Source organism: Camelus bactrianus, chromosome 35 (assembly GCF_048773025.1).
Source record: "Camelus bactrianus isolate YW-2024 breed Bactrian camel chromosome 35, ASM4877302v1, whole genome shotgun sequence".
NCBI lineage: Eukaryota > Metazoa > Chordata > Mammalia > Artiodactyla > Camelidae > Camelus > Camelus bactrianus.
In genome coordinates this window covers 20,557,124-20,570,000 of record NC_133573.1, presented here as the reverse complement: position 1 = coordinate 20,570,000, position 12,877 = coordinate 20,557,124, and the positions used below count along the sequence as shown (strand labels likewise).

The window sequence follows — 12,877 nt, the reverse complement described above, 5'->3', positions numbered from 1 at the left end:
GTCATCCAGAGTTGTTTGATAGATTATCTGCAGGCACACAGCCTTTTCCAAGGTCAAGTTGAAGATTCTTGTTTGCTGTTTAACTGGGTTGTTTAAAAACTCAGAACAATGCCTGCCTGTTAAATTTTCACTTGTTCTCATGGGGCATTCTGAAGCAAGTTTTCCTATTGACCGAGTGTCGGGACATTTCATCTTCCTGAGTTTCTAAACTCAGCTACCAGGGCTTGGCAATGAAATTAACAGGAGAAGAAATGAGATTTAACCTTAGCATTTACAGACACCAAGGAGATTAAGCCATCTCTCACATCTCCTGAAAAGTGTGTACTAATTTTTCTCTGCATGTCGCAGGCTGGTTATAGCCACACATCTATTCAACTTTCTGCCTTTATTACAGTGGGAAGCTTCAGATACACGCCCCTAAAGTAGAAGCGCAAAGAAATTGTGGCCACTCTTGTCTTTGTTAGCAAATAACCTGTTGCTCCAAGCACATTTTATAATAAAGCCAGCTTCTAAATTGTCATGTTTTATGGATATATTTATTTCTGTTTTTATTGGAAAAACAGGCTTCACAGTTTCCTCTATATATGAGATGACTGATTTTTTTTTATTCGGCCAACTTTTATTTACCTTGCAAAAATGTTCTGGACCAATGTGATAAATTACAGATATGCAAATTCCTTTGAATGGTGTTGTAAGTGTGTCTAGCTGGAGCTGAATAACGCCTTGCAAGTCAGTCTGTGCGCGCTCAGGACCCCAGGGAGCTGATCAAAGCACCCATTCTCTTTCATCCCCGGTATTCTCCTCCAAACTATTTCGATACAATATGTTTCCATGATGCACTTAATGTGCTAGGGACATAGAACTCATTACAACCTAGCTAGTTCTGCCGACCTCTTTGTTCCAAGGCAGAAAGTCAAAGAAAAAAGGAAAAGCGCAGCCAGTTGCCAGCTTTCTGAAATGCTAAAGCATGCGTCATTTTTCACCAGGTCTCGTCTTGATATCCTCAAAAGACAAACTATGAAACCGGCCTCAGCCCTTTCTGGCATTAATTACACTGCTGTCCAGCCGATCTGTTTTTCCTATTATATGCATTTCTCAGCAGGGATTTTTTTTTTTTTGCAAGACTAATGCAGCTGCAAGTTAAACTATGAATGCATTTTTATCACTATGGAAAAATAAGTTGAAAAGGCTGCAAAACATACAGGAAACTTTGTTAAAGATCTCTGGTAGATAAGATTTAGAGTGGGACTTAGGAGGTTTTTGCAACTTCTTTAAACCCTGAAATTGACTAAGTGCCTCAGGCATTTCCAATGCACCCTCAGTGTTCTGTGGAGACACTCACAGTGCCATTTGAAATTCTGCTTTGGTACCCAGATAAATCTTGAAGGTAATACCTTTCAGGGTTTCTGATAAAATTCTAAAATGAAACAGCCTGATCTACACCCAACCAGGAGGTTGCTTCCAAGGAATTTCCATCCAGGGTAATAGCACAGAGAATATAAATTCTATTTCATTTCCTCCATTTCTTGTAGGGTTGATTGGTTGGTGGAAATGGCTGGCAGCCAGTTCTGGGAAAGATTCCAGACCTGACTCCGATTAACCCTCTCTGGTGAAACTCTGCTGGAAACCAACTCACCAGCAATTGCCATTAATCTACTTACTAATTAAGCCAATTCATTTCTAAAGGAGAAAAATTCCTTTCTTTAGCCAAACTGATGGGAGGAAATTTGAAAGAAGCGCCAAACTGTGTAACTGTAATTCAGCCAAGGACTGCTAAAACAAGGTGTTGATATATAGCAGCAGATTTAAAACAAGTTTCTAGGGCAACACTCCTTTGGAGACGGTGGCATATAGTGCATAGTAGATGGAGCTCGAATAATGCTCCACCACGCTATGCCACCCTCTGTCCTTGCCTTGAAAATAACGTCTCTCTTCAATTAAACCCAGTGCCTTTTACGCGCAAATAAATTGCCTAGCTTTCTTTTGCACCAGAGTGTATCAGCTTTATGCGACAGCTACCACCAATATATTTCTTGAGATTTAATAAACAGCTTTAGAAATCTGTAATCCACAGCCTACAGACTGGGCCTGACTGGTAGTCAGGGGAACAGAAAGGCCTGAGTTGGCCGTGACGCATGGAAGAAAGCAAACCGGTCTTTTCAGAAAATGGGACCTGACGTTCTGGAAAGACTAGATACGTGAATCTTCACCTTCATATTTACCAGAAAGCAACACTCCAAAGAGTTTGCACATTTCCTAAAGAATTGTTTATGTACGGCGTTTAAGATACGGCTGGGAGCCCCGTGCCTGTGTGAGATGAGAGTGGACCTCCTTAAGAGAACATTTAAAATCCCCTTCCAGGTTTTACGGTTGACCTTGATGGGGTCAGTTGGTGAGGAGACAGAAAATCTGTTTGACTTCATGTTCTAGACCGCCTGGGTACCTTAGAGAGGGAGTGACACAGGGTTAGTGCCTCAAACTTTTACATTTTAATTGAAGATCGTTCCTTCCCACCCCGAGGAGCTGGGGCACACCGCTGAGCCCAGGAAGTGCCTGGGTGGATTTGGCGGTTGCTCCGGGTCTGTGCGCCCAGCTCACCAAGCACCAGCGAGCGGTTTCCTTAAGGGCTTGGAAAGATGTGCAGAGAGGGCGCACTCAGTGTCCTCTTCAAGTGTGGCATGCTGGTTAGTAGACATCTGGAGAGACAGGGCAGTTATTTTAGAAATGCCTTGGAGATGGTCTCCCTTGTCAGGGAGGCAGGCCTTAGGCCAGGTTGGTGAGGGCCCTCCTTCCGGAGTCCTGCTCTGTGCAGCCCACGGTCCTGTCCTGTTACTCAGTAGCTTCCGTGTCATTCACTGGCATGTTCTGGGGCATCGATGGCTTCCCCAAAGACTCTTCTTCCGGGGTTCCTGACAGCATCACTGAATACATGGGAAGATGAAGAGAATTGAACTTGGTTTTACTTACTGTACATAAACCACTCCCCTCTCCTCACCCAGAGCTCTTTACCTCTTGTTTAGTGGGTCCTCCCAGGCCTGGCCCCAGCTGGGGGGCCTGTTCAGTATCCTGGAGCCAGGAGGGAGGTAAGACAGACCTTCAGCTCCTCCTTGGCCTTCAGAATAGTTCTGTGACAGTCAAGTTTTCCCCTGAGATAGTCTTCCTGATGTGCCAGACTGGAGAAATTGTCTTAGGGGCCTGTGACCAAGGCTAGTAAATGACCTTCCTCTGAAAGTTACCGCCCTAGAATTAGGAGTCATTGTAAGAGAATAAAACAAGGCAAGGGCTGTCTTATGTTTGGGTCCAAGGATCTAACTAAGGTTTGCATTTCCATTTGCACTTTCAATCTTTCCTCCTTAGGAAATAGAAAACTTTGAATGAGAAGGAAAGAAAAGCAACTGGATGGGGGTCTGAAGTTGGGGAATGGGGAAGTTTTGGCCCTCCCTACCCCCAACCACACCCTAGGCTGGGCTCTCTGCTCTGTAGGGAGGGACATTTACCTGGTGTGTAAATTGTGAGGAAAGCGTTGGGGGTCTGAGACAGGAAAGCCACAACATGGGATGTGATGTTCCCGCTTTGAAGAGGGAACAAAGGCCCGGAGCTAATCCCAGTGAAAGCCAGGAGCGTGGAGAAGGCAACAAAGAGTGGCAGCCTGCGGTCACCGGTAGGTGTCAATGTGGACACTTACAGCCGGGGCAGTGGGAGAGGGGAACACAGAGCCAGGCTGTCACTCGAAGGCTTAACATGAACAAAGATAAAAACGCGACAAGCTCAGCTTTCAATGGTGGGGAGGTTCAAAGTGGAGTGTTAGGGAGTGTATCTGGGTCAAGTCTTTTCTGAAGCGGGGCCGCTCCTTCTCCAGCCAAGTACCCACCAGGGAAATCCTGAGGCTTTTTTCCCAACGTAACTTTTCTTACTAAAAGAATTCTTCAGAATAATTCCTGATTCCACCCACAGCCTAAGGGGAAAGAGATGGAGCTTCAAGACTTCTGGATCCCAGAGGCCCAGGTGGCTGCATTAAGCCTTTATGAACTTGAACAGCCTTCCTTAGCTTTTGGGACAAAGGTCATGTACTCTTGCATGCATTTAATGAAAAGAAATAACATTTCCTTTTATGAAACTGTGCATACATGCAGATGAATCTACTTTAGAAAAAGTATTCATCCAACAGAGAAGGTTCAGTAGCAAACCACTGAAGGAATGAATAGTGGAGGCCTGGTAGAATTAAGTATGCCTGTGGTTTCTGAGTCCCTATTAGATGTCAGCAGACAAGGCATTTGCCAGCAAATGAGTCCTTTCTATAATCTGGGAAAGATAATTGGGACTCCTCTGCTAATGCAACTGATTAGCAAAGACCATCTTAGAGAATGAATAAGTGGAAATGACAACAAATTATGTTTATCCTGAGAATACAGACACATTGTGGCCCTTAAATTCTGCTGTTAGAACCAAACTACAAGTCTAAAAAATGACCATATAATAAAATTCTGATTTTCTTTAGTTGAAGTAAGTCTCCTAAATGATAATAATAAAAAAGGATGTAAATATCCTTAAAAGACTAATGACATTTCACAGGTAATGCAATTTAGAAAGAAACACTTCCATGTTTTCTTTTCCAACAATGTGCATTTTTGTAAACTGCTATAAATTGCAATTCAAAAGCACTGATCTCGCCATCCCCAATCATTTTTTATACTGATCAAATGAATGCAGATACTCCCATTTGGGAGGGGCGACATGACATTTCACTTGGCAGTTCTAAACAGGTCACAGACCTTTCACAGACCCTAAGGCAGTGGGAGGGAGCTCTTTACTAAACCGTGTAACCAAATCAAACCAATGGTTACCCCTTTTCAAAACCATTGGAATGGTTTGCACAATGCTATTCACATAGCAGCACAGAAACTGAAAGGATGGTCATCCAATGGAAATTTCTTTCCTTTTGTTTACACTTGCAGAGCACAAAAAGTAATACTTGGAGGAAAACAATGACATTTGCGATGATAAAAATCATAAACAATGAACATGCATTTTGGTTGGCCTGACCCGACATAGCTGTGGCCATCCATTGGTATGTATATATATGCACACGTATGTATATATGTGCATGTATATTTATTGGAGATGTTGCTTTGTTTGAAACTTTAGGCACAAAGACACAACATGGCTGCCCTCAAGATGACCTATTGCTTTCAAGTTGCTTGAACACATCAGAATTTCCATTGTTAGGGTTGATTAATTGAAACTGATAAGTTACCATGAATAAAGATTGTTTTTCTGTTTAATGTGGTGGGCCTGATTTGGTAAATGCCTCATTCATGTAGCTTTGCAGTGCAGCATATGGGCAAGACTCGTTCAGCATCACAAACATATACAATTTATTATGCTTGTATGGGCACAACCAAAAGGCTTTTCTGTGTTAATGACAAAGTTTCAATGAAAAATCCCATTTAAAGAGTCACTAGGAACATGAGGTATGATTTTGTAATTTATTCTTAGAGTTTCCATCTCTGAGTTCTTGTGAGTAGTTTAAAAGATATTAATTTAAATATAGAAAAAAACGCATACCAATCCAAATGTGATACCCTAGCATCAGTCATTGAGAATATAGCAGAATTTATCATAAATGTTACAGATGTAGGAAGAGAAAGTGCCTTTTCATCTGATGTCACCTTGTGTGTTCTGTTACTGATAAAGTTATCATAATGTTTCATTGAGATGCCATCAGTGAGAGCTCACAGCACCCAGTTTACAAGAAAATGCAAAGGATGTTGGTGAATAACATGTTAACTCCCTGATGACTTTTTTACCCCTTAATAAATGAAATCAGAAGACAATATTTAAAAATAATTTAGGGACTACTGCATGAAAATACAGTAGATTCACTAATTTTTTCACAACTTTATTACTGTTAACTTCCTTTACTTTAAAGCTGATGTCACTTTTTAAAACACTAACTACATTAAAAACTGTCATGAATATTTACCGATAAAGGTAAGTTTTGAAACTTTTTCTGATGATGTCGCACAGAAACGTTTCTCCTCTTTTTCATCAGGGCTGCTCATGTGATCACCAGAAGAACAATAACAACAAAAATATATGAGACACTTGCTAATGAACTAAAGCAATGACTGTATCAAACCATCAAAAGGATCGTTACCATATTCAGCCTTTAATGTCTTATCAAATAAATTCTCTGGTCATTCACATCCATGAAACAGTTCAAGTTCACCCAACATTTCTCAATTAAATTAGATGCATAATCTCAGTTCAGCTCTTCTGGAGAGTAATAAACCACATTGGTCACAGCTGACCACAGCTCGCATGCAATTCATAAAGGCCTGGGTGTCCACTGGATGGCTGATCAGTGCACCGTCACTTGTAAAATTCCCTCCTGCATTTTGGAGTGATAATCTGTATCTAATTTTTAAAGAAAAATTTACTCTCCTTTCACTCTTCTGAGGCCAACTTCTTTTCGGGACCTGAATAGAGATCATTGGTGTAACAGTACCAAGTAGCTTTGGTATGTGTGTAACAAAAACCCACCTCTTTGTAGAACATAACAAATTATGCGATGTTCACAGATGCGCTTCACATTGTGCCTTTTGTGAGAAAATCAAGGCCCAGCCCCCGTCTTTATGAAAGCCTGGCTCCCAGTGCAATCTGCCCTCGTCCTAGGGAAAATCATTAGACCTAATATGGAAGCTTCAGATAGTTATTTAAAAGGGGATTTTTCATTCGGACTTTCAGCCTTTGTGATTTGTGTAAGTTATGAATTTGAAGTTACAAGCAAATTTGTTCCTATAAACAAGCAAGGAGGATTGAAACTTCAGTTGCTCCCCTAGCCCACATTTGATGTTTGGATATTTATCAGAAATGTTGTTTTCACACAATGTCATGCTTGAATTTATAGGCAGCCAAAGAAATACAGTAATTTTTCCATTACAATTTTTTAAATGTACACACCCCAAATACTTTATAGCTATTTTTCTATAGTTAGGCTTTTTGTGATCTTTACGGGGGAAGAGGCTACTAACAGACAACCCTGATTGTAAGGAGGTAGCAATTTCTGCAGAAATGGTGACGACCACAGAGAGGCCATCTCAGGTTCGCCCTGCCTCATGGGCCCTCCATAAATCCTGGTAGGACTCACTGAATGTGCTAGTCTCTGAGTGTCAGACTTAGAATAGAAATTCCAAGTCCTGAGAAGACCCTCTGCATCCTCAGCTCCTAAAATTTTGCTCATAAAGTCTCTGTGGAATGAATGAATGAACGAGCAGACAGAATGTGAAACCTAGGAGGTTGAGTAGTGTGGTCGCCTTTCCAGTTGCCTCCCACACTGACTGGTCTTAGTCACAAGACTTGCTTTGACTCACGAGACAGGAGCAGACGTGGTGCCAGCTGAATTCCACAGTCCTGGTGCAGTGGGTGGAGCTCACTCTTCTTTTCGCTGCTCTTAAGAACCCTGACACAACCATGAAAGCAAGATTGGGTTTGCCTAATCAGTGATGAGAAATATAAGGTATGGTTGCCCCTGTCACCCCAGCAGCCAGCCAGCCTAAGGCCATCAATGGCCAGCTAACCACAGAATATGAGCGAGTCCCAGCAAGAGAAGGCAGAGGACCTACCGCCTAGGCGCAGGCATGCATCAAGGCCCAGGAGCATGCAATAGCCTGGAGTCGTGGGGAACAGGAAGTCACCTGCTCTGACTGGATTAGAGAGCTCCTGGCGGGAAGAGGTAGGGATTATGCGTGGCCTTATATGCTCAGCTGAAGAATTTACTGTCATCCTGAAAGCCACAGGCATCTATGGAAGGATTAAGCAGAGGAATAACAAAGTGTGTCAGAGTGAATCAAAGAATGAAATCCTTAGGGACTCCAACACATAAGACTCAGAGCAGGAGCAGGATTGCGGAACCAGGAGAGACTGGGGAGGATGCTCTGAGAACTGGGGGGAGGAGGATAGAACAGGCTGGTATCTTGGGGTCAAGAGGAGAGCATCTCAAAAGATGAGGGAGGCTTATTAGCAACAAAATGCAAGGGGTGTGGCCAAGTGAGAGGAGACATACTGGGGACACTGGAAAGCCTATTCCACACCTGGAGGATTCTGGTCACCTAGGGAGGAGCCAAGTCAGGGAGCTGTGGAGCCAGAAGCCACGGGGAGTAACCTGGGGCTGGAGAAGGAGAGAGAGCAGGTCCCGATTTCCCTCTGGGGGTGCTGACATTAAAGGTGAGGAGGAGCAGAGGGTGCTCACTTGAACAGGAAGGGGAGGGGTGAATAAGAAAAGGAGGCATCGACACATTTATAGGAAGAGAGCACTGGACACGGTGGGACTCTTAAGTCTGAAGACGAATGGGGAGGTTGTCAGGTTATAATCCAAGTTCATACAATCACAAGTCTGAGTGGAGCGAACTTCAGACTCAGTTTTACTAAACATTTATTGATTACTTACTGACTGCCAGGAAAGTGGCAGGCACATTTATATGCACTAGCCGTATCACATTTGATTCCTTAACACTACAGTGTATTTTGAGGTGGGAGGAAGTAGCTTGCCTATGAGTCAAGGATAAACGTCTCCATTACGTGGGAAGTCAACGGCAGAACTCCTAATCCTAAAATGTGATGCCAACTAGAAATACAAGGTCCCTGAATGCAGCTGGGATGGTGGCTGTCCAGCTACTGAATGTGGATGTCACACAGAAGTTATTAAGTTGCCCTCCTGTCTTTAGCTTCCTAGGGCTGCTATAACAAAGTAACATAAGCCAGACAGCTTAAAACAATACATATGTATTCTCTCCGAGTTCTGGAGGCTGGAAATCTGAAATTGAGGTGTTGGCAGGACCATGCTCACTCTCAGACTCTGGGCAGAATCTCTCCTTGCCTCTTCCTAACTTCTGGCAGTGGCTGGACATCCTTTGCGGGGGTGGCTCCCTGGCCTCTCTCCAATCTCTGTCTCTGTCATTACATAGGATTCTCTCTGTGCATCTCTGGGTCCCAACTTCTCTCTTCCTATAAGGACACTGGTCATGTTGGATTAGGGCCCACCATAAGGACCTCATCTTAACTTGATTACATCTGCAAAGACCCTGTTTTACAAATAAGGTCACATTCACTGGAACCGGGGTTGGGGTTTCAACAAATCTTTTGAGAGAGAGGACATAATTCAACCCAAAACACATCCTTTCTCATTGAAGGTAATTTATTCCCTATTTCACAGACAGAACACAAGGGGAAAGGACTCTTACTAAGATGCACCAGAGACTTTTAAGATGTTCTTTTAAAAATGGTAAATATTGGTAGATGTTTGATGCATGCTTTTGATGCACAGGATAACAATAAATGTGGCCATTGTTTACAAAGGGGAAGTGTTCTTAGAATAGATTGAATACTTAAGGTAAGGCTGAAATCAAATGAAGGGTCTTTGGCCTGGAAACATGAAGAAACCTGGTTTGAACATACAGGAATTTTTTGGTGGGGGGAGGAGGAAGTACACTGTAACAAGTTCATGATTAGTACAATGTATGGATGTGATAAATACAACTGAAAAAGGAAAAAACCCGAAGACATACTGGGCAAAACAAGAAAAACATTTCTCAGGTAAAGAAGTGTAAAGCAGTGAGCAAGACTCTTGGACCCAATTGTGTCTCCTCCAAAGACACCACAGAGTCCTAACGTCCAGTCCCTGTGAATGTGACCTTATTTGGAAGTAGGTACTTCATTGCAGATGATGGAGATAAGATGAAGTCATTAGGGTGCACACTAATCCAGTATGTCACTGTCCTCATAAAAAGGGGAAAGTACACACACACACAGGGAAGCCAATGTGAAGACATGGGAGAAGACTGCCATGTACAAGCAAAGGAACACCTGAGGTTCTGGAAGCTGAGAGAGCAGCATGGAACATGCTCCTCCACCCCCACCCCCCACAACCCTCAGAAGGAACCAACTCTGCTGATGCCTTGATTTCAAACTTCCAGCCTTCAGAGCTGGGAGACCATGAATTTCTGTGGTTTAGCCAATCAGGTGGCTTTCTTTTGTTACAGCAGCGCTAGGAAACACATGCACAGGCTGAAACCACAGGCCTGTCTAATTCCAGCTGCAGAAGTTCATTCTGACAGCCAGGAAGAAAGCCCCCTTTTTGTCACAGAGGCTAAATGTGCTCCATGTTGGGTGAAAGAACAAATCACTCCTTGAAGACAGAAGTATGAATGAAAGGAAACTGGGAGAAAAAAATAGTTTCTAACCTGGGGCTCAGGCTTTTGAGAAAGCTATGGGTTTAGGGAGGCTTGGAGGCAAAACTTACTTCACTCAGAGGAACTAAGCCAAGCCACTGGATAGCTTCAAGACCCTAATGTCACAGCAGAAGGGACACCCCAAACTTAAAAGAACTGTGTAGACTGAGAGTGAGGAGCAGAAGTGTGTGCAGTCACAGACCTGTATTTAGGAAATCCTGCATTCAGGTTGGAGGCCTGGGGGTGGGGAGGAGAGCGACAGTAAGAGCGAATGCATATGAATGACTGAATGATGGAGAGAAACTTGAGCCTGTAAACCAAAGTTCTAAAATAAATAAAAGAACAGAAAGATAAGGTATCAGAACACAAATTCACTTAAGTTGGTGAAACAGTCTGACAAAGATTTAAAAAACATGTATGTTTAGTATGCTCAAAGAAATAGCAGATAGTGCCCACTAAAAAAAATAAATTATGATAGAAAACAGGCCAGAATAAAATAAGAACTGGTGGCTATGAAAATGAATCCATTTAAAGTCTTGGGAAATTTTTTTTTTTTTGAAGTCACTAAAATGAAAATACAACATAGGCTAAATTGGGCATAGCTGAAGAGAGGATTAGAAAATTGGAAAAGGTAAGATTGAGGAATCCAGACATATGCACAACAGAGAAATACACATAAAAATCAGAAAATTTAGGTTAGAGGCATGAGAAGAGATTGTGAGGTGCTTCAGAAGAAAATAATGTAGAGAATGTTACACAAGCAATATCTGAAAAGATAGTAGCTGAGAAATTTCTAGAAGTAAAGAAAGATATGAGTCATCAAATCCAAATTATACTCTGAATATTTATAAAGATAAAATATATTTTATACAATGAGTACATTGTAGTAAAACTACAGCCCATCAGGAATAAAAACTACATTGTAAAATGACTATAACAATAAAAAATGTTAAAAAAAAAAAAAAGAATAAAAACTAAACCTTAAATGCTACCATAAAGAAAACACAAAATGACCATTAACAGTTAACAAATTGACAACAGACGTCAATAACCCTAAGAAGAGGCTCAAAGGCAATGGTATAATAACAAAATGTGGAGGAAAAAATAACTGCCAACCTAGAATATCGTATCTTGCTAAACTGTCCTCAAGAGTGAGATAAAATTAAGACAAACAGAATTTACTATCAATAGGTCCTCACTAAACAAATTTTTGAAGTAATGTTACTTTTTAACATACACATATACTAAAATATAAGATATACAAATATACTAAAACATAAGACATATACATAAACATTCACACCAAAATAAAAGAAATAGAGCTTGTGGCTTTCAGACCCACCAGAGGAGAAACAATATAACAATATCAATCCCCAAGAAAGCATGAAAACAGACATTAGGAAGTAAAGCAAAATATTAGGAAGTAAAAAGTGAGATAGTAGAAATAAGTCTAAATTTATCAATAATTATAATTGTTGTAAATAGAATTCATTCATTAAAAAGTAGATATTATCAAAAACTAAAAAGTAAAATATCTAATTTTAAGTTGGTTAAAAGAGAAAAATCAAATATAAAGAATTATAAAATGACTAAAAATAAAAGGATGGGAAAAGAAATTTAATGCAAATGCTAATAAAAAGGAAGTTATTACAGTGTTATTTATATCAGATACAATAGAATTTGAGGCATCAAGGAATTACAAGAGATACAGAGGAATATTGTATACAATGAATCACCAAGGAAAAAAATATAATAAATTAGGATGCATTTTATGCAGACTTGAAAGATGTTAAACAGAAATCAACAGTTATTAAGAGAAACCAATAAATTCTCAATTACAGTGAGATATTTTTACATTTTTTCTCAGAAAAATAAGATATTAAGCATAAAATAATTAGAATAGAAAACATTTGAACTAACAAATTAACAGGATGACCGAATAGGTACAGAATTCTGCACTCAAAAAATAGAAAAGAAAAATTACTTTCAAGTTTGTTTGGAAAGCTTACAAAGTACTCTCAAAGGAAATCTGTACAAATTTCCAAGGATCAATGTCTTACACTACTCCAGATCCTCTGACTTAAATACAATTAAATTAGAAGTCATTATTTAAAGTAAAGCAATCACAACAAAGTATGTTTAAAATCTCCCATTAACATGTGAGGTAATCTTGATGGCAATAAAATATTTAGAACTAAGCAAAAATTGAAGTATTATATGTCAAGATTTATAGAATAGAGCTAAAATAGTTTTTAGAGTCATAAATGCATTTTTTAAAAAATAAATGAGTAAGGTGTAGGAAAAACACACAGAAAAATATCTTTCAAAAATAGAAGACAATAATAGAGAAAAATAAATCAGAAAACCCAAAAATAGCAGAGTGAGTCAAAAACCCCAAAAATTTGTAGTACTTTATTAAAGACTAAAATTTGTATAATACCTCTAGCAGGATTAAGAATAAACAAATGGTGAATATATTAAACAATGTTAGGGACAGAAAAGGGGACACAATTATGGAGATTATGGAATTCATAGGAGAATATAATTAACAAGTTTATCTCAACATATTTGAAAACCTAGATAAAATGGATTAATGACCTAGAAGAAATGTTGCTGAAACTGACTTATAACCATTAAAGAAACTAAAT

The 12,877-nt window shown here is 40.2% G+C and overlaps 1 protein-coding gene across 8 annotated transcripts in view; it reads right to left on the bottom strand.

Moving 5' to 3' along the window:
* Window positions 1–2,252: 2,252 nt before the first annotated feature.
* The window catches only part of C35H10orf67 (chromosome 35 C10orf67 homolog), a 105,266-nt gene continuing 94,641 nt past the window's right edge, over window positions 2,253–12,877 (bottom strand). For all 8 annotated transcript variants that reach the window (XM_074358267.1, XM_074358278.1, XM_074358274.1 and 5 more), the window contains one exon: window positions 2,253–2,921. In XM_074358267.1, the coding sequence (XP_074214368.1) occupies window positions 2,830–2,921 (92 nt within the window). In that variant the 3' untranslated portion in view covers window positions 2,253–2,829. The remainder of the gene's footprint in view (window positions 2,922–12,877) is intronic.